Below are 22,275 nucleotides of genomic sequence, written 5' to 3' on the forward strand. Positions count from 1 at the left end.
GTATGTATTGACGTTATCAAAATTCTTTGTTTGATTTCTACCCATTTTCCATCCAATTACTTGTGCCATTTCTCTACCTCGAGACTATTATTTGTTTGTTTGTTCATTTCTCTTTCTAAAGTATCAAAGACCGAATTCCTAAAATTTAAGTGTGCCATTTTTTGCTTTCTGATGTGCTTTTATTTCTGCTATAGAGAGCGGTGTTACTTCCTGCCTTGGAAGGCCGAGACCTTATTGCCCGTGCAAAGACAGGGACTGGAAAGACATTGGCCTTTGGGATCCCAATCATTAAACGCATTACGGAAGATGATGAAGAAGGAACTGTTTCAAGGTAGTATTCATATTTTACTCATATAATTCCCTACTGTTTTGCTTTGTGAATTGAATTTAACTCTCTCTCTCTCTCTCTCTCTCTCTCTCTCTCTCTCTCTCTCTCTCCTTTTTTTTGCTGTTTCAAGGCGAATGGGTCGGCTTCCTCGAGTTCTGGTTCTAGCACCAACTAGGGAGTTAGCGAAGCAAGTCGAAAATGAAATCAAAGAGTCGGCACCCTACCTCAGCACTGTATGCGTTTATGGAGGTGTTTCTTACAATGTCCAGCAAAATGCACTTTCTCGGGGTGTTGATGTGGTGGTAGGAACTCCAGGCCGTATCATTGACCTGATTAATAGTAGCAGCCTCAAGTTGGGTGAAGTTCAATACCTGGTCCTTGATGAAGCTGATCAGATGCTTGCTGTTGGATTTGAAGAAGATGTGGAAGTTATATTAGAAAAGCTTCCATCTGAGCGACAGAGCATGCTTTTCTCTGCGACGATGCCTACTTGGGTGAAGAAGTTGGCGAGGAAGTACTTGGATAATCCTTTGACGATTGATTTGGTAGTTTCCTATTTCTACCTTCTCTATTCTTCTATTTACATGTATTTGGCACACGTATGTGCAGTTTTTCGCTTTTAATGCAAAAATGTTTCTTTTTCGTGAATTGTCATTTGATAATTGCTATGTAGGTATATTCAATGTTGAATTTCTCAATACATTTTACCTTGGTTTCGTTACACATTTTGGTTTTTCAGCATCATTGGCATATGGATGCCACAATGATATAATGCAGGCATTTCAGACTAATCCAGTATGTAATGATATTTCTTGAACAGTCTATGTAACTCTTCCTTATCACGTTCCTCAAATCATTGTGAAATCTTGATCCAATAGTGTAAAAGGCTAAATCTCTCTGGTATGGGTATGGCTTTGGAGTTTTACCCGGATATGGGGAGTTGCATTTGGCAACCCTGAAAACCAAAATTCATTGATTTGTCAGTATATTAATCAATTTTAGTGCACTACTATCTTTATAGAATAGAAAAGGTTGGAATGGGTTATATAAGTGTAATGTTACATTTTCTGTTTAAGGCATTCCACTGTGATGTGTAACATCCGCAGCCTATGTTTAAATGTAAAATTATATCACTTATCTTTGTTTATGTTCCGTTACCTATTGTTATTCCACTGTTCTTCGATTTTATTGAAATTTGTTTCCACTATTTTTTGTACGCTAGGTCGGTGATCAAGATGAAAAGCTGGCAGAAGGGATCAAACTTTTTGCAATACCAACAACTGCAACTTCAAAGCGTACCATCCTTAGTGATCTAATCACGGTATCTTGAAGAAACCAGCTTGATCTAATTTTATTTATCTTGATAGTAGAATCATGAAACTTTACATGTATATCGTGTATATTTTCTAATTCTGCATCTTGATATCCTGCCTTCAATTCTGCATTGCAAATTAAACAATGACTTCTCCATATACTATTCTTGAAGATTATTGTCATGGTACGCTGCTAAGTTGAGGAAAAAAAAATCCTCAAGGGCAGAGTATACCAAGTGTGTGTCATTTGTTTTCCCATTATGTATCTTAGTTGCATAACTTATTCAGTTTAATGCATTTATGTGTGCTACCATTCAAAAAAATAAATGCATTTATGTGTGCTTTGATAAATTTTGTTGGATTTTTCTCCGTGAGTTCAGACTGATTTAGTAATTCTTAATGAAGCTAGTCTTTTCTCTGTCATGGAACGTTTCGGCCGAAATATTTCGTTTCGGCCGAAAACGAAAAGAAATTCGCATTGAGTCGGAAAAGTACCAAACTTCGCCGAAACGTTTTTGAAATTTCGGCCGAAACGTTTCGTTTTGGTGAAAATTTTGAAATTTCGGAAATTTCGGTGAAACGTTTTGGTGAAGTACAAAATTTCACCTGAAATTTCGGTGAAACATTTCGGAAATTTCGGAAATTGAAATTTTGGTGAAATTTTTACAAGATTTCATCCGAAATTTCGTACCGAAACGTTTCGGTTTCGCTAATGACCGAAACCGAAATTGAGATTTAAAACCTTGTTCTCTGTCTGCTCACTGATCTTATGAATTTCTGTAGAATCAAAATATGGATGCATTGAAGTGTATCTGTCTATATGTAATCCTTGAAACCATGCCTGCAATTTTCTGAAAGCAGCATTTTGAAATATCAAACATCCAAATAATGGCATTTTGATTATTTAAAAAAAGCTCCTTACATTGCTATATTCCTTTAGTATGGTATTGTTCTTTGAGGAATGTAAAGTCATCTAATTCAACCAGCTTTCCAAACATCTCCTTACTTGTGAGACTGTCGAGGGCACTATCGAGTGGGGCTAGTAAGTCTGTGCATTAATCTCATCAGAAACCCAGATGTTCTATGTATACAAACTCCTACTTTGTGGATTCTGGACCACGAGAACTATTTGTTTCGATCGGTATCTTTCTACCTTTAATAGGTGTCGGTATTTATCCCAATTTCGTTCTCTTGCGAATGTCGACTCTGCTTATCAAGTTTTGACAAACAACCTTATGTCATTTACTGATTTAACACTTACAATTTTTTTGCTCCGTGATGTATCCAAACGGTGGACTTCTTGAGGGAGCGGGAAGATGGTGATTGTTGATCATTGCGTGTTGTGTATCCAAGATGGGGAATCAGTGAATCATATATTCATTCACTGTAAGCTAGCGCATGAGTTGTGGAGCGGCCGTTTTGCGTAGATTTGGATTTTCTTGAGTCAGCTCAAAGCATCTCACATACGTTTTGGACTGCTGGCAATTGGTCCCGTGCCTAAAAAAGGAAAGATATTGTGGAATATTTCTTTCCTTGCAGTGATTTGGTTGTTGTGGAAAGAGAGAAATGGTAGAATCTTCAAGGGGATTGCTAAGAGTGCCTCCTGTTTATCCACCAAGGTCATGGCTTTGACTATTTGTTGGGCTGTCTTTCCCAAGTTCTAAATTTGTTTATGCTTTTGACTCATGGCATGGGTGGCGAGAGGTTTGCTTCAGCATGGAGTTTAGACCGTTTATTGTGTAGGATTGGGAGCCTCCGGGTCTTGGTTTTCTGAAACTCAACTTTGAGGGGTCTAGCTTCGGAAATCCTGGTCTGGCTACCATTGGGGTTGTACTAAGGGATTATGGGAGCATTGTGAGGTGTTTTTTTGCTACGAAACCTATTTGGTATGATAGATTCTAGTAAGGCGGAGATGTGCCCCGTCCATAGAGGGATCAAGCTTCTACTTGGTGAAAACATAAATAAAGTAGTGGTAGAAGGAGATTCCCTTATTGTTGTTAGATGGCTATCCGGCTCCCACATCTTCACTTGGAGATTCGCTGACCTTTTTAATGAGATAAACATCATTGTTGGCTCTTCGAGTATCTCTTTCCGCGAGATCTGCTATTGGGGTGGTACCGTGGTAGATAGGCTTGCTAGGGCTGGGGCTCGAATGGAGTTTTTTGAGCTTTGTGATTTTCTTCCTAGTTGACTTTCTTCTTGTCTCTTCCCTCTGTATATCTTTTGTATTTCTTGTTTTCCTTTTTGTTTCTGACCATCTCGGTCTTTTTCTTTCAATGAAATCATTTACCATTAAAAAAAAAAAACATTTGTATGTGTATTAAAAAAAATCAATTATTATTCTATTAGTTCATATAATCTGTTGTACTTATTTGGTTGTGAATTTGTAATATAAACATTTATACAACTATAACATGACACACTTGTAATTTTTTCAGAAAACATATGTATATGCATTGTCATTCAAAAAAAAAAAAAACCATTTTTATATGCATTAGGAATTTATAGTATTCCTCTATTAGTTCATATTATCTGTGGTATTTATTACTTATGAAGTTTTAATATATTAGTGTTTTAGTTACATATCGGTGTACGTATTTATGACTACTTTATGCATGTTCTACTCTAATTTGTGTTATAAATCATATTGTATATACTATCAATTTGAGCAAGGTATGATTTGTGGGCTTATGCATTGCATCTCAGGATTGTTTGTCATCTTTGAAGCCTTTAGAAGCGTTATGGTTTTATTCACATAAATTTTCTCAGACGAAATGGATGTCTTTTGAGGGTATTTAGTGGTTTTGTCTTTCCAGACCCCTTTATTTCTTCCAAATGATGTATGTTCTCCTAACTATCCAGAATAGCATTGACTTTTCGCTGCAGAGATGCCTGGATTTGAAGCTCACATAATTATTTTTGTTTAATAAATCTGCGTTTGCTAAAAAGATTAGCGTTGACTCAAGGCATAATTTTCAGGTCTATGCAAAGGGTGGAAAGACCATTGTTTTCACACAGACGAAACGAGATGCTGATGAGGTATCAATGGCCTTAACCAATAGTATAGCTTCTGAGGCACTGCATGGAGATATATCTCAACATCAACGCGAGAGAACATTGAATGGTTTCCGTCAAGGAAAATTCACTGTGCTAGTTGCAACTGATGTTGCAGCTCGTGGCCTTGACATCCCCAATGTTGATTTGGTGAGTTTAAAATGATTGCATCATTGCTCTTTCGCATTAGTGTCCACATTTTGTCATTGAAATCGATCACTGTTGCTTATATTTCGTGAGTGAAGCTTTTCTTCTTTTTTCTCTTGGTGAGAGGAGTTTTTGTTATTCCTGCAATTCTTTAATTGTGTAAATGGCTCTGAAAACATCAGTCGAACTTTTTTCCAAGAATATGTGGTTTGAAGATAAATGCATTTTATTTCAGGTAGATTTATTCGTGCTTGATTGTGACACTTCAAGTAGCATAATCATTCTCTACTTTCAGAATTTCTTAGTGAAATATTATGGGTTAATGGAGATAAGTAGACGATGTTCCCATGAAGAAATTTTCCCATTTATTATGGTTTCGTAATAATCGTAATTGTCTATTTAAATGAAATGTTTCAAGGATGTTAAATTTTATACTCTATTGTACTCTATTAGTAAGCATGTCATATTACATAAATATTTGTGATTTATCTTTCCTTTAAGAAACTAAATAGATTTTGACCTAGAGGCACTGAGTAATCTTAATCTTATTCATCGCTACCTTTTTAACATCAAGCCTCTCTTGACTTGGTTATGTTTGCCACATTATTAGTAACCGATATTTGTTCCCATTTGTGTATTAAATTTCAGCTCTAAATATCTCTTTTAGATTTTAATATTGTGGTGTTCAGCTCTAGTTGTTGACTATTTTTTGCTTGGTATATATATTGATGAGTTTGTGGCCATTTTTCCTTTCTGCAGATTATCCACTATGAATTGCCAAACGATCCTGAAACTTTTGTCCACCGCTCTGGTCGCACTGGGCGTGCTGGAAAAGAAGGCAATGCCATTCTGATGTTTACTAGTAACCAGAGGAGAACAGTCAAATCTCTTGAGCGAGATGTGGGATGTAAGTTTGAATTTATCAGCCCTCCTCAGATTGAAGAGGTCTTAGAATCTTCAGCAGAGCAAATTGTTGCTACTCTTAAGGGTGTTCATCCAGAATCAATAAAGTTCTTCCTTCCAACTGCGCAAAGATTGATTGAAGAACAAGGAAATGATGCACTTGCTGCTGCGCTGGCGCACTTAAGTGGCTTCTCCCGACCACCTTCATCGCGTTCTCTTATTAGCCATGAGCAGGTAAGCAATTGGCTGTTGACTTTCATCTTGCCATTCTGAAATTATTTAGGCTTCTCTTGAATACTTACTTTTTTCTCTACCTAACATTATAAATAGATGTTGATGGTATGCCGCTCTATTGACATTACATCTATTTAATTTATATTTTTGTGTTGGTACTTTCTATTTTTGGATGTTACTATTTTTGGTACCTTCTTTCACTTAGCACTTTATGTAAGGAGATAAGGGGAGTGGAGAGCCGTAATTTTTTGCTTGGGAAAAATCATACAACAGCCCCTTTGGACTCAAAGCGTCAAAAGGTAGCCTTCCTCACCTTTTCCTCCTCTCCGTTCTTCTATCTTTCTTCTTCTCTTTTCTTCCCCCTTTTCTTCTTCTTCTTTATTTTCCTTTCACCTTTCTCCTCTCCTTATCTTTCCTCTTCCTTTTCTTCTTTCTTTCCTCTTTTACTTTCTCTCCATCTTTCCATTCTCTTGTTCCCATGGTTTTCTCCCCTCTCAAAACCGTGAGGTTGGGCAACACATCACAGCTGCACAACCCCTTCACTCCTTGTGAGCTTCTTCTTTTTCTCTTTTCCTCCTATCTTCCTTTTCTTTCTTGTTACCCTGCGCTACTTTAGGAGCTGTTACAACCACCTACGGGTTGTGCCTTCCCCAATAGTCCCCTTTCTGCGCTTTTCTTTACTTCCCCACTTTCTCCTTTCTATCTTCCATCATCCTGCCGATATATAACCGTGTTGGTTACAACCCTTCCTTTGTTGCCTTTTATAGATCCTCGTAGCCACATCGCTGCCCAGGCTGTGCATGAGGAATTTTCTCTGCTCCGGTTATACCTACTGCTGGTTGTTGTCTTTGGACGGATCGAAGCTTCCGGGCTTTTCCCCCATCCTCTTGGACATCCTATATGTGTGATTCGGACTTAGTTGCTGACTTTTTACCGGGTGTGATCGTCTCTATTATTATTTCAACGTTTTGGACTCCCCGTCTATACGCGGCCTTTGGATTGCCCTACCTACACCAGCCTTGCTATCAATATTATTCTCCTATTTCATAGATGATTTATTGGGCCCTAGTGATATCTTTTATTTGATTTGTAGCTTGCAACCAGACCTATATTCTCTGTAACCTTTTTTTTTGAATGATCTATTTTTTTCATAATTTTTTTTGAATGATGATATTCTTTGCAGCCAGAGTTATTAATTGTCTTTTTATTTGATGTGAATTGCTATTGTCAAGGCATGCTTGGGAATGGTTTCAGCCCCTTGTTGAATCATCTTAACAACTTACATAGAGTAAGCATCATTGCATGGTTTCATTATCTCTTAATGTTCTAATCTGGTTTTGGGTATGGTTTAAGCTGTTTTAATTGCAAGATTAACTCATTAAGCTCCTAAGGTTCTTCGAAATTACCCGTTAACCTATTGGTTTGAGCCATTAGTTTACGAAAGATATCCAATAATATTCTTGTAATTATTAGAAGTTAACTTTTAAAGGACAAAAAAACCAAACTTTAACCCGTATGGGTGTGGCTCGTTGGCTTTAAAGTCATGGGTATGCTCCCCATTGACGAGAACTCGAACAACCCCCCCCCTCTGTGCGCCGCCGCGTGCTTTACGAGTGCGCGCATCAGCAGGGAATAGTCCCGCCCTAAAAAATGGGGTGGGGATACCCTATGTCATAAAAAAAAAACTTTATTTACAAAAAAGCTGTAAAAATGTGTAAATGGAGTTTAAAATATTTGTGTGCCCTTCATTACATGAGATAACGTGAGCTGTAGTTGTAACCGTGGTTTTAAATTTCGGCTGAAATCCAAAATATCAGACCGAAATGTTGGATTTTGTTTGAGACCAAAATTGAAATTTGGCGAAATCCAAAATATTAGGTTTTTTGGAATTTTTTAAAAAAATATAGAAAGATTCTGTAATTTTGGTCGAATTTGGTAAATAATTAAATAATAATATTTTATTATTACCAAATTTCGGTTTTGGCCAAGACCAAAACTAAATCCGAAACCAAAATTTAAACCCATATATATATATATAGTACACACACCAATGCACACACTTCTATGATGCCCACACTCCCTTGTTTGTTAGGGACCATAATAGAAAGGCATTTCGCCGCTGGCTGTTGCATGTCAAAGCAGCCACCTCAGATGAATTGAATGAATGAGACAAAATTTTCTGAAAAGTTAGCATGCGTGGCTGCTCTGACATGCAACAGCCAGCTGCAACATGCCTTTCTGTGATGGTCCCTAGCAAATCCCATATATGTATATGTATATGTATGTCTCAATATGTTTGTGTGTGTGTGGTGAGTTGGGGGGTGGGGGTGGACGAATAATCTCCACACTCCTTTTTTTTTATAATGATACTCTTCATTTTACAAAAGGAACCCACAATTTTGATTGGCTGTTGACAGCTTTTTGGGAATTGTAATAGGCCCCAACAGTTAATAAGAAAAGTGTAAAATGAAGAGAGGAGTGTCATTGTCAAAAAAGGAAGTGCATATATCAATTTCCTGTATATATACACAAACACACTTATACATACATCCATTAAAAAAGAGAAAATTGTATGTGGTAAAACAATGTTTTTAAAGAATCACGAACTTGTATTTGGCATGTTGTTTCTTAAGGCAGTTAGATAGTTTGATTAATCATGATGTGAGGCCTATACTAAATTTCAGCAATTAGAAATTTCTAAATTTTTGGAAGCATATGTTGTAATCTGTAAGGGGGTTGGCTACCTCTGTTTATTAGAATTTAGATATTTTCAACAAGTTCTAGTGATAATAACGGTTGTAACCTTGTTTTAAATGGCAAGGTTTTAGCTTTTGTATCTCCAAAGAGTTTGGGTTGTTAGTATCTTTCATTCTTTTGAAACTAGATAAAAGGACGTTTGACGGCAAAGCAAAGAGTGATTGCATATTGCCAAAAGGCGAAGTGTCTGCTTTACAATTAACGTGGAGATGGAGGAAATATCCCTGACCTGTACCTCAACCAGTTTAAAATCTTTTCGAAGGGCCAAAAATCTTCCCAAGGATCTTGTTTTCCTTCTGAATCATCCAATTTGAAACACATTGTATCCCTTTAAGCAGGGCCCAGGGCTCTAGCTTTCGTTGTCTGAAGTCCAGGCTTTAGAATCAGTATAGCCTTGGTTGGAGTTCTGATGCAAGAGACTGCGGAAGTGATTTGGCGACGATCTTGTGGATCGGATCTCTAATTGCACAGGGATGAAAGTGCCGGCCAGATCTTCGATTTTTTATGTTTTCTTCTTCAAATTGCTATAGGATCTTGCAAGGGGACACAAGATCTTCAAAGAATATTGAAATTTCCTTGATTCACAAGGAAGAAATGAGCTGGATTAGAACAAGCTGAAAATTCAAGCTTCATTCCTTCAATTCCATGAGAAAAAATACAAGAAAACCTTCTCCCTGCAAGGAAGAATTTCCCTCCAATTTCCCAAAGCTAGGATTCCTCTTTTTAAATTTCAATTCCAATTAAAAAACTTACAAAATGAGAGGGAAATGAGCTTATAGGCTGCCCTACAATGTAAAAGACAAGTATACCCCTACTTAGGCCAAAATGACTAAAAAGTACAACTAAACCACAAAATAACCAAACTACCCCTACCAATGGAAAGGACCACTAAAAACACATGATGTGACAAAATTACAAACATGACCCTATATGAAAACATAAACAATATTACCCTAAGGAGTATCAGAGACCGATGTAGAAAATCCAAGGGTTGCTCTTGCATCAAACTCCCCTTCTTGAAAGAACTCGTCCTCGAGTTTCCCACCAGCATCATCATCGTGGTAGTTCGCTTGGGTCAAATACGTAAATGACCCACTCTCGCAGTAAGAGTAGAAGGCCATCAAAGTCACCCAAGATAAAGAACATAAAAAACGGTCCATCCCGGCAAGTACGACGGAATGGGGTAGTAGCGATCGGGCTCAATCTGTTCTCTACTAAAAATGGCAGAAGTATATTGGTCAATGATGCCAACTCGTTGGCTCAGTCCATTCAACAACATATCATCAATGCGGCCTCATCATCAAGAATAATTGCCCCACCATTAGCATCATTGATGTCCAAGCTCATCACCATCTGTGTCTAGCTCTCGGATAATATTCTCCTCTAGTGTATCCTGACACTCTGACTGTATAGTATCCAGGGTTTAAAATTTCGGTTTCGGTTCCGGTTTCGGCCCCTGGAGTTTCGAAATTGGTCAAAATTTCGAAATATCGGTCGAAATCTGGTACATAACCCGAAACGAATATTTTATTCCATATTAAATTTCGGTCGAAATTTTGGTGAAATATTAAATTATAAAAAAACAAATTTTTTGGGTCAAATTTTGGGAAAACCGAAATTTCGACCGAAATAAATGGCCGTTTCGATTTTTTTGATGCATTTCGGTGTCGGTCTCCACCGAAATTTCAGTCCGAAATTTCGGTCGAAATTTAAAACCATGCTAGTATCATTGTCATCAATGATATTAGCAATAGGTGGAGGTGGACATCGAGTCGGATAGCTTCACATGTCGTGGTTAAGCATACCACGACAAATGCATCTCACTAGTGCTCTGACGGGGCAACCATGTGGCGAATTGGTGATGGTGATTCCATTGCAGAGCATGTCGAGCTCGAGGTTGTCATAGAGCTTATTCATGAGCCCGCAAGGACCATTCATAGTGAGCCAGTTGATTTACTGGCGGATGATCTTATTGATGCTGGTCTTGGATTGGTGTTATCTTCAGTTATCGTGCCAGTCCAGGAGGAATATGTGGTGATCTTTCCAGCTTCCATGCAATTGACGAGGGGCTTGCATATTCTTGATTCTTCTTTGATGATATCTGCTGCATTATATTGCTCGTTCATGTTACTTCCACGGGTATTAATGGCATATGCCCGTACGAGCGCTTTTGACAAGTTACTACTTCTATTGCTCGAGTGCATTATCTACACTTTTTACCTTGGCAGAGCCCTTTTACTACGAGGCTGAGGGGGAACTCGAGGACGACTCCTTTTGAGAAGGAGAGTTTGATGTAGGAGCATCTCCTGGATTTTCTACATCAGCCTCTGATACCTCCTTAAGGTAGTGTTGCTTTTGTTTCATCTAGGGTCATGTTTGTCCATCCCCTTGATTTTCTACATAAGCCTCTGATACCTCCTCAGGGTAGAGTTGCTTTTGTTTCATCTAGGGTCATGTTTGTAATTTTTGTTGTTTTCATGTGTTTTAGTGGTCTTTTTCATTAGTAGGGGTAGGTTATTTTGAGGTTTTCTTGTACTTTTTGATTACTTTAGCTCTAGTAGGGGGTACTCTTGCCTTTTGTCATGTATGGGCGGTCTATGTAAGGCATTCCCCTCTCATTTGTAACTAGATTTGGATTTTGAAAATTGAAAGGAAATCCCAGGTGAGGGGAAATTGGAGGGAAGTTTCTCCTTGCAAGGAGAAAGTTCTTAGAGGGCGAGCCTTGGCGCAATGGTAAGGTTGCTCCATTGTGACATGGTGTTCACGGGTTCGAGTCACGAAAACAACCTCTCTGCAAAGTGATGCGGGTGCTTAAGAGGGAAGAAGAAGAGAAATAAGAACACATCCAAGAGAAGAAGAAGAAAATGGGAGCAAAGCTCAACCCAAGTGATATTCCATCAATTACATAAGTTAATCAAAATCCAAAATCCCCTGTATAGATGGTTTCTAACCCTTTAAGTAAAAGATAACCAAAGAAAATTCGTCCAATTTCCTCCACAAGCTAACTTAGGGACTAACATAACATTAATTGCATTGGAACTCACTAACTTTGACTGGCACAGTCCACTAAAACTGCCATAACTTTCTAACCACTTGTCCAATTTTCGAGAATAAATACTTGTTGGAAACAACTCAAAAAGACTTACTTTGTAGGTTACCATTTTCCATGATTTTGCCACTTAGAAGTCCAAAAATCAGGTTAAAAAACGGGCAGCAATATTTTTGCGGGAATGCACCTTGGAACTCCACAAAAAATACCTAGGCATGACATGGCTGCCGTTTTGGCACTGTATCATTATCTCTGGGTGAGAATGAAGTCGCCCACTAGTTCTCATCAAGCTCTCCATGATAAGTTGTCAAGTCTTTAACATTGAAAGTTGGGTGAGTATGATATTTAGAGGGAGCTCAATCTTGTATGCATTGTCGTTGACATGGGCCAATCTTCTTCTCCTTGATCTGATTATAAGAACCGGATGGAAATCGTTCATTCTTCAAATAAACCCACACAAGATCACCTTCATTGAAGATTTTGATTCGGCGATGAGTATTGGCCACTCGCTTGTACTTCTCGGTATTTTCTTCAAGATTCTTATTCACTTCTTCATGAATCCTTGTCATGGTAGTAGTAAAATCTTCCGCCTTCTTGTTGGGCAACGATGGATCGGAAATGGGTGCAAGATCAAGATAATGTTTTGGATTTTTCTTATAGATCACTTCAAATGGGCTCTTTCCGGTAAAATGATTCACAACATAATTATAAGAAAACTCCGCTTGAGGAAGCACCATATCCCATTGCGTGGGCCACTTTGCCGCCAAACTCCTAAGCAAGTTTCCCAAAGTTCGATTCACCACCTCGGTTTGTCCATCGGTTTGAGGGTGATAAACACTACTATAGAGCAAAGTAGTACCAATTCTTTTCCACAAGCATCTCCAAAAATGACTCAGGAATTTAGAATCCCTATCCAAAACAATGGACTTGGGAACACCATGATGCTTAACTACCGCATTGAAATAAAGATAAGCAACATAGGAAGCATCCGGTCTTCTTGCAAGGAATGAAATGGGCTATTTTAAAGAAGCGATCAACAACTACGAAGATGGAATCATTACCTCTTTGAGTTCTCGGCAAGCGAACCACAAAATCCATACTAAAATCTTCCCATGGAGCATTAGGAAGTGGAAGTGGACTGTAGGTACCGGTGTTTTGAGTATGTCCCTTGCATGTCGAATGCAGCTCTTTAGTAACTTACTTTCTAAGGGAGCATTTTGGAATGCATAGGCGACTCCCCTTAAGAATAGCTACACTTCTACTAAGAGCATTCGCCACTTGTTGCACTTTCCACTCTTGTGCTTTAACACAAAAGCATATTCCTGTAAGAAAGAGTCCCCATTTGCATGTCTTTGATTTAGGCTTCCTTGATTGTTGATGTGCTTGAGAGCTTCATGATCGGAATTCAAAATAAACTTCCTTTGAATAAGATAAGATCGCCAATGCCGAAGTGCTTGAACAATGGCATAAAATTCCACATCACTGGTAGAGCACTTCTTCTTGCTTCATTAAGTTTTTCACTAAAGAAGGCAATGGGATGACCTTCTTGGCTAAGTACTCCGCCAATGCCCATAGGAGAGGCGTCACAATCAACCTCAAACATCTTCTCAAAGTCCAGCAAAGAAAGCACATGAGCACTAGACAACTTGCTTTTTATAAGTTGAAAACTCTTTTCGGCCTCCATTGTCCACTTGAACCCATCTTTCTTCATAGTGCTGAAATTTCTTATGAATCGGCAATAGAATGAGGACAATCTATGGAAACTCCTCACTTCTTGCAAGCACTTTGGAGTAGACCATTCTTGGACAACTTTGATCTTATCATCATCTACTGTAATCCTTGTGGAAGTCAATACAAAGCCTAGGAAAGCTAGGCTAGTTATCATGAATGAACACTTTTTGAGGTTTATATAGAGTTTTTCACCTCTCAAAGTGGTTAGAACAACCCTCAAATGTTCTACATGCTCACTTATATCATGACGATAAATAAGGATGTCATCAAAATAAACAACAAACTTTCCAAGGAAAGGGCGAAGGACTTGATTCATTACCCTCATGAAGGTACTTGGAGCATTGGAGAGACCAAATGACATAACAAGCCACTCATATAAGCCTTCACATGTCTTGAAAGCGGTCTTCCATTCATCATTCGGCTTGATTAGAATTTGATTGTAGCCACTTCTAAGATCAATCTTTGAAAATATCTTTGCACCGGCAAGCATGTCAAACATATCATCAATTCTTGGAATGGAAAACCGGTATTTGATAGTTATTTGTTTTATGGCACGATTATCCACACACATACACCATGTTCCATCTTTCTTTGGAGTTAGTAAGGCCGGCACCGCACTAGGGCTCATGCTTTCTTTGATGTAACCTTTCTTCAACTGCTCTATGACTTGCCTATTCAACTCTTCATGCTCTTTAGGACGCATACAGTAGTGAGCCTTGTTGGGGAGATTGGAATCGAGAATCAAATCAATTCGATGTTGAATGTCTCTTAAATGAGGGAGTCCATTGGGTAACTTATCGAGTGTGAGTGTGACATCCTTGAATTCCTCCAAGAGAGGTTCTAACTCACTAGGAACATTGAAAGACATTTCCAAATCTTTCGCCACTAGCATGTATATGATACCACTACTCTCACTTTCTCGCAAGCATTGATGAAGTGAGAAAATTACTACCCTCTTGTAAAGATTTGGGTATCTTTTCCTCCTTACTAGGCAAAAGAACAATCTCCACTTTTCCCATTCGAAAGGTGTATGTATTTTTACGACCATCATGGGTGACATTTCTATCATATTGCCATGGCTTTCCTAAGAGTATGTGACACACATCCATAGGAACTACACACCAAACTTGATCATGGTAATTCTTACCCATAGAAAATGAAACTAAACATCATTTAGTAACTTTTACCTCATTACCCTTCTTGAACCATTCAATCCGATAGGGCCTTGGATGTGGTTCGGTTTTGAGCTTGAGCTTGTTCACCATTTCATGAGACACGATGTTCTCACAACTCCCATCATCGATCATAATGATGCAAACTTTGTCATGAGATTTGCATCGAGTCTTGAAAATATTAGAACGAAGCCCATCATCATTGGATTCAACCTTTGGGGTAGCTAGTGCTCTTTAGATCACCAAACTTTCTCCTTCTTCAGGTTCGATTTCTCCATGTTGTATGTCATCTTCCTCATCATATATGGACTGATTTGATTCATCAACAAGATCCTCATCATTTTCTTCATCACCGCAGGCCACTACTTGCCTCTTTGGACAATCTTTGAAACGATCGCCAACTTGATCACACTTAAAACAAGCATTTGGATTGTTGGAACGATTGGGCTGATTTCCATCTTGATGTGTAGGGGGGCTGATTTGTTAGAATTTTTGTTGAAATATTCGGACCTTGACTTTGTTCCTCCACCATGTAGAGATTCACCTTTAGGAAAAGGAGAGAAACTACGAACATCCACATACTTCTTAGCACCACGACGACCAAGCTTAGCCTCCACCTTCAAGGCTAGTTGGTATGCATCATTGACACTCGATGATCGGTGTATTTCCACCTCATCACGAATAGAAAACTTCAAACCATGAACATATGTTGCCACAAGTTGATCTTCACCCTTTTGAATATCATTACGACCCATGAGTTTGTAGAATTCTTCGGTATAGTCCAACACACTCTTGGATTCTTGGCGGAGGTTGTTAAATTGAGAAAAGATAATTTGTGAAAAATTCAATGGAAGAAATTTCTCCTTAAGCCTTGACTTCATTTTCTCCCAAGAAGAAATCTTAAGCTTTCCTTTGCAGATTCTCATTGCCTGAATTTTATCCCACCATGTTGAAGCGTAGCCATGTAGCCTTGCAGCCACAAGTTTCACACATTGGCTTTCGTGTGTCTCCTTATAATCAAAGAACTTATCAATGACACTAAGCCATTCAAGAAACTTTTCGGGTTGAAGACGACCATGGAACTCTGGCAAATCAATCTTGACGGTGTCGAAATCACGGTACAATCTTCTCAACCTAGCCTTCTCACGAGTATTGGCGAAAGGATTCACATTGGACTCGTCACTAGAACCTTCACGGCTTGATCCACCACTCTCACTACGAGCCTCTTGGCGTTCAAGTCGCATGGTAAGTTGCTCAAGTTGTTCGAAGCGCTTGAAGTTCATCATCTCTTTCATCTCTCAAATCTTCCATCATTTGGATACCCTGCCTTCTGCTACCTCGTCATGCTGCCATGAAAATCAAATCAAAGCTAGCCCAAGAGAGTAACGTTGGCGTTGATACCAGATGATGCGGGTACTTAAGAAGGAAGAAGAAGATAAATAATCCTAGAGAAGAAGAAAATGGGAGCAAAGCTCAACCCAATTGATATTCCATCAATTGCATAAGTTAATCAAAATCCAAAATCCCCTCTAAAGATGGTTTCTAACCCTTTAAATAAAAGACAACCAAAGAAAATTCTCTCAACTTCCTCCACAAGCTAACTTAGGGACTAACATAACATTAATTGCATTGGAACTCACTTTGACTGGTTTGGGAACCCACAGACACGGTCCACTAAAACTGCCATAACTTTCTAACCCCTTGTCCAATTTTCGAGCACAAATACTTGTTGGAAACTACTCAAAAAGACCTACAACTTTGTAGTTTACCACTTTCCATGATTCTGCGGCCACTTGGAAGCCAAAAATCAGGTTAAAAAACAGGCAGCAACATTATTGCAGGATTGCATCTTGGAACTCCACCAAAACCACCTAGGTATGACATGGCTGCCATGATGGCACTGCATTAGAAAGAGGGGTAAGGCTGCATACATCTAGTCCTCCCCAGACCCGGCAATGGTGGGAGCCTCGTGCACTGTCATGCCTAGATGGTTTCAGTACGCCATTCAATTTTTCTTCCCATCAGTTGCTTTTAAACATGTCGTGCTTCTCAAACTTGTCCTTTTTTGTTGAAATGGGGCACCCTTTTTTGTTGATAACAAAAAATCTCTATTTATGCTTTCATTTTGTACAAGTTCATGTTCGACTTTTGGATCTTGAAGTCTCTGATGATAGGTGAAACAACAGTGAGGACAAGGCTTAGTTTCTCTATTTACGTGCTCATTTTATTATGAATTCTTATTTTTGTGTACCCCAAGCTAATCTATATTGGCCGAATGCCTGTCTTTACAATCGATGTTCTCTCATGCCCGATCTTAATCCAACTGTAAAATAACATGGTTCTTTCTGTTATTTTGCTTCATTCAATATCTCTATGCAGCATTTACTGGAAAATATTGTTCATTTGAATTGAACTGTTATTTTTTGAGACAGGGGTGCGTGACATTACAATTAACTCGCGAACCAGGATATTCAAGAGGATTCTTGTCTGCCAGATCTGTCACTGGTTTTCTCTCTGATGTTTATCCAACTGCTGCCGATGAAGTTGGGAAAATTCACTTGATTGCAGATGAAAGGGTGTGTATCTACAGAGATCGCATTTTTGAATGTTTTTTTGGCTTTAAGTGAACATGACAAATTTCTTCTGTGTCAACCTTTATAACAGGACTTGACTGTTTATTCATGTTGTTCTTAAACACCATACTGTTACTTTGTTCTATGAGAAAAAAAATTTCAGGTTACTGTTCGAAAAGGAAAAAGTTTTTATCCATGCTAGGTTCTTTTTGAACCTTTATCCATACTGTTACTTTTTTTTGGGTAAAAGATGTTCCTCAACCAAGAGGTTAGAGGTTCAATCCTAGCTTACCTACAAAAAAAAGGTGCCCTTTCATTAGTTGTAGCAGTGATTACATATGAATGCTCTATTCTGGCTTTAGCTGGTCGCACTTTACCCCAACCTAGCATATAAGAGTATTCCTAGATCCCAATATTACTATTTTGAATTGTTAACCACTAGATAACTAATTACTAACACATTACTATTTCAGGTTCAAGGAGCAGTTTTTGATTTGCCTGAGGAGGTTGCTAAAGAGTTACTGAATAAGCAGATGCCCCCTGGAAATACTTTATCCAAGATTAACAAGGTTGTCATTAGCTGTTGATTCCTTGTTGCTAATGGAGTTGTGTTTCTGCTTTCACCTGAAAAGATGCACATTACCATGCTGCTTGATTATCTTGTCAATTATCTTCTGCATGGATTGTCTTGGTTAGGTCATAGTGACTCATGGGTAGCTTTTATTGAGCCTGTTTTAATGGCTTGTGCTAGCTTGTAAGGGATTTCTTATGGAGCAACTAAAATTTAAACTGTTCCTTAACAGGATCATGACCTTCATTTTCTTTATCTCCAACACTGAAAAGGTCAGAAGCAGTTCAAGTCCAGGACACCATTTGGTTAACAACAGCTTATGTTTGAGTAATTTTTCCATATGAAATTGGTTAAGGAAAGTGTTAGAACCTGGATTAATAGTTTAGGATTATTTCCCCCATATATCGTTTGTTATGTCTATCGATTCCTGTTGTATGATTTGCCGTTGTTAAGGAAACTATTAGGACCTTGATAAATATTTTAGGTTTGATCTTTTGGTTTTCTTCCCCAATCATTCTTTGTTATATCTATTGATTCTAGTTTTTGTTTGCTATTGTTATTCTTGCTGTTGATGTTTATGGTAAGTAGAATTCTGTAAAGATTATTGAAAGCTAACTGTACTGCATGTGTTTATTCCATCTTTGCAGTTACCTGCTTTGCAAGATGATGGTCCTTCAAGTGACAATTATGGCAGGTTTTCGAGTAGGGAACGGGGTTCCCGAGGTGGAATGAGAGAACGAGGAGGTTTTAGGGGTTCCCGTGTTTGGGGTGGCCGGGATTCTGACAGCGAAGACGGATTTCGACGTGGTGGAAGGAGTTACAAAACTGACAATAGTTGGTCTCGTAGCTCAAGAAGTGGTGAGGATGATTGGTTAATTAGTGGTAGACGATCAAACAAACCTTCTTTCGGAGGCAGGGACAGGTATTTCTTGCTCACTTGAACTAGCTTAACAAACTCCACACACACACTCTCTCTCTCTCTCCATGCAACACTAGTAAGTTGTTGTTTAGAAGAGAAAATATTATATCTGTTTATCAAGTAATTGGATAGAAAAAAATGGCTAATCATAGTTATCGGGTTGGGAAGCGAAACATGCCATGAACGCGGGGGACACAAGAAGAAAATTGAGCAAAAAACGAGGTACGAGGAAATGATACGAAATCATATGAGAAACACATTGAGAAATTTTTAGAAAATGTGTTAGAAACATTAGTAAAACGATACAAAACGTCAAGTGAAACTCATATGAAGCACGGGAAACTTCAGAGAAACACATCTGAAGCATGCAGATGCAGGAAACACGTCTAATGCATATAGGGAATGCATCCAAAATGGGAGGGAAACACACATGATATGTTTTGTTTTTATTTTAGTTATTTTAATCTTATTATCCCAATTTTTTTATTTTAATTTGCATTTTCATAAGTTTTTGTGCATTTTTTTTTTTGAAAATTTAATTTTTTTAATTTTAATTTTAAATTTTTTTTTAAGTTTTTGTGCATTTTTGTATGCTTGTAAAATTGGAATTTGTTAATTTCGAATTTCTACAAGCTTTTACGTATAAAAACATGCTTTTATTTGTTAATTTCAAATTTATATAAGCTTTTACGTATAAACACATTCATTTATACTTTTTTCATCATTTTTATTTAATTTATAGGCATGCATAGATGATTTATCCATGTTCCTTACGTATGTTACTTTTCTAGCAGAATTGTTGTCTTTTTCCTATTTTTATTATTATTATTTTTACTTATATTTGTTTTTATATTTTTATTTCGTAATTTTTTGGATTGATTTCTACAAAACATTTCCCGTACTTTTCTGCACTTTAACCTTACGTTTCACACTCCCTTCCTATGCATTTCACACATGTTTTCCATATGTTTCCTACATGTTTCCCATATGTTTCGTGTTTGTTCGAAATATTTCCTCATTTTTTTTTAGTTTCTCTTTTGCTTCCGAAACATGTATCCCCGCCTCCTACCTCCATCCACACCCTCACCCTCGCACCCCAAGGCATTTCTGGCAACTATGCTGCTAATAATCATTTAGGACACCACCAAAAAAAAAAGAATCAGTCCAAAGAACCCCCTAGTGTGGTTCTTTGGAGTTGCAGATCTCATCTTTCTCTTTTCATGATTTGCTGATTTCGCTCTTCATGAGTTGAAAGCGCAGTTATTTTGTTCGCAAACCATGCCTACTTATGCCGTTTCAATTGCTCTATACTAGCACTGCTTTAACATCTTTACAATTATGGAAAGTTATAACTGCTGTTTCTATAGGAGGCATCGATTTGAAGATGCCTTAGGAGGACTCCAGGGCTGGGGGGACAGCCTCTGCTTGCATGCCCTACACATAGGTCAGATTCCTCAGGTGGTCTGTCCCACAGCCAGGGTGCACAGGCAATGGTTGTTTCGGCCCTGGCATTCCCCAATGGAGTCCTGCTTGACTTCTATGTCTCTAGCGCTCAATGAATACTGTTGCTGAATTTTTTTTTTCTGCTTAATTGCCCTCTATAAGCAATCCTTTTTTTTTTCCTCCTTATTAGGAGATAAAAAGTTATTATTAAAAACGAATGGAAAATACGAAAATTAGAGCAAGGGCAGAGATTGCCCTAGGGCTGCTAGTAACAAATCCGCCTCTCCTAAGTAACGGTCATGAGGCTCATAGAACTTGAAGATGGGAGGATAATCTGTTGTATACATTCCACAAATTCCTGTTTAGTTGTACACATTTGCAAAAATTATTAGATGACCAGAATACACCTTCTAGATTTGTCCATGAGTCATATATGCGGTTGTGTTGTCACCAGATAAAGGTGTAGGGAGTAGTGAGGAGATGGATGAATCTGCAGGGCTGTAAGTAGGTCCTTAATCTATGTGATCTCAGTCAAGTGAGAAATAGCAAGATATTTTGCTTTTTTATTGAATTCTGCTATTGTCTTCTTTTTTTACTCTTCCAAGTTATTGAGGACCTAGGAAAGATGCAAAATTGGCATTGTATAAGTGGCAGCACTGACATCCAGCCTAATTTGAGCCTTGTTATGTGATCAATTTTGACGGAGGTGTGAACGAATACAATTTTCAGTGCTCGATGTGCTTCTCATGTACTTGGCATGATAAATTGCTGGATATGTAGTAAGCTTGGTAGAGTATGGACAAGCTGGTTGACTATATGAATCTCACATGACTGATCCTACGACTGTCAGTAAGACATAGCATCATAAAGAGGCTCTTGTGAAAACACAGGTCCACATTAAGCTTCAATATCTTTAGTTGAGCATGATAAATTAAGTCCACATTTCTGATGGCACGAAAAGTAACTGTTTCTATACTGCTGCCTGAAAAGTGTTGTTCATGTAATGTCATCTCCAAGGATAATCCTTTGATTGACTTTGTGTTAGAACAATGATGATGCTCGATTAGTATAAGGAGTGAATGTTGAGTGATTGAAAGAGATTCAGTGGAAGTTGGTGGCATGACATTTAAGGGGGTTGCCTTCTTTAGTTTGCACAGACCATGAGTAGGTTTGAGACATGATATCCTGGTGGAGGCTTCTTAAACACTTCCTCATGTAAATGCCATCCATTAGTGGACTATTAGAGGTGTTCTTCACGTCCATCTAGAACAGTTTCCACACCCACCATGAATGGGCAGTTGTCATTTTTGCAATTGGCTCAAACATCTCGCCATTAGCCAATCACTTACTCCTATTTATATCCATGGGCCATCAGGATTCAGAGCCTTATATCAACTGTTTATATCCAACACACCAAAAACCGAAAAAAAAAACCCAGTGAAGGAAGAAGCATAAAAAAGTCATAGGAAGATCAACCCATAGGAGTGAGGAATATCGAACAGGAATGTTCTCAGGAAGAAGAAGATGAAGATACTCGAATGGGGGAGCAATGGATGGATACGATTGCACTTCAAGCTATACCAGAGGGTCGGAAGGGATTTTGGGGCAAATTGCAAGAGAGTTTATCTGGTGATCCTGCCGATCTGGAGAAGTGGCTTCAGAGGATTAGCCGAATAAACGAAGGAATCCCGGTGCACAAAATAGATCACTACGAGGTGCTAATTATTCCTCCAGCAGAGGCACATAGAGATGAAATTAGAACCAAATGGGTAAATCAGGCGGATTCACCATTTGTAGATATCAAGATTTGGACTATGAAGTTTACTGAAACATTAACGACATCGTGGTGGGTATTGCGGGGATTTCCACCACATGCATGATAAATTTTCAGTTCTGGAAGGGCCCTAGCAATGGAGGCTTCGTGTGAAGCAGGAAGAGGCTACTCAGAAGGCTAAGTTTTACTCATGACCTCCATGGAAGTGCCGAAGAGGATAAAAGCCCCAGCTATGATAGAAGAAACGGTGTATTGGATATCGGCTTAGAAGCTAGACTCTATTCCAGATTTACTCAATGTCAAGGAG

The 22,275-nt window shown here is 38.4% G+C and overlaps 1 protein-coding gene across 1 annotated transcript in view; it reads left to right on the top strand.

Moving 5' to 3' along the window:
* The window catches only part of EMB1138 (DEAD box RNA helicase (RH3)), a 42,355-nt gene that overhangs the window by 634 nt on the left and 19,446 nt on the right, over positions 1–22,275 (top strand). Inside the window, exons 2-9 of the mRNA XM_077361990.1 lie at positions 195–331; positions 459–873; positions 1,551–1,649; positions 4,621–4,845; positions 5,602–5,979; positions 17,121–17,264; positions 17,735–17,830; positions 18,480–18,754. Coding sequence (XP_077218105.1) covers positions 195–331; positions 459–873; positions 1,551–1,649; positions 4,621–4,845; positions 5,602–5,979; positions 17,121–17,264; positions 17,735–17,830; positions 18,480–18,754 — 1,769 coding nt within the window. The remainder of the gene's footprint in view (positions 1–194; positions 332–458; positions 874–1,550; positions 1,650–4,620; positions 4,846–5,601; positions 5,980–17,120; positions 17,265–17,734; positions 17,831–18,479; positions 18,755–22,275) is intronic.

Source organism: Tasmannia lanceolata, unplaced genomic scaffold (assembly GCF_043159265.1).
Source record: "Tasmannia lanceolata isolate RefF3 unplaced genomic scaffold, GAP_Taslan_0.1 ptg000019l, whole genome shotgun sequence".
NCBI classification, from domain to species: Eukaryota; Viridiplantae; Streptophyta; class Magnoliopsida; order Canellales; family Winteraceae; genus Tasmannia; species Tasmannia lanceolata.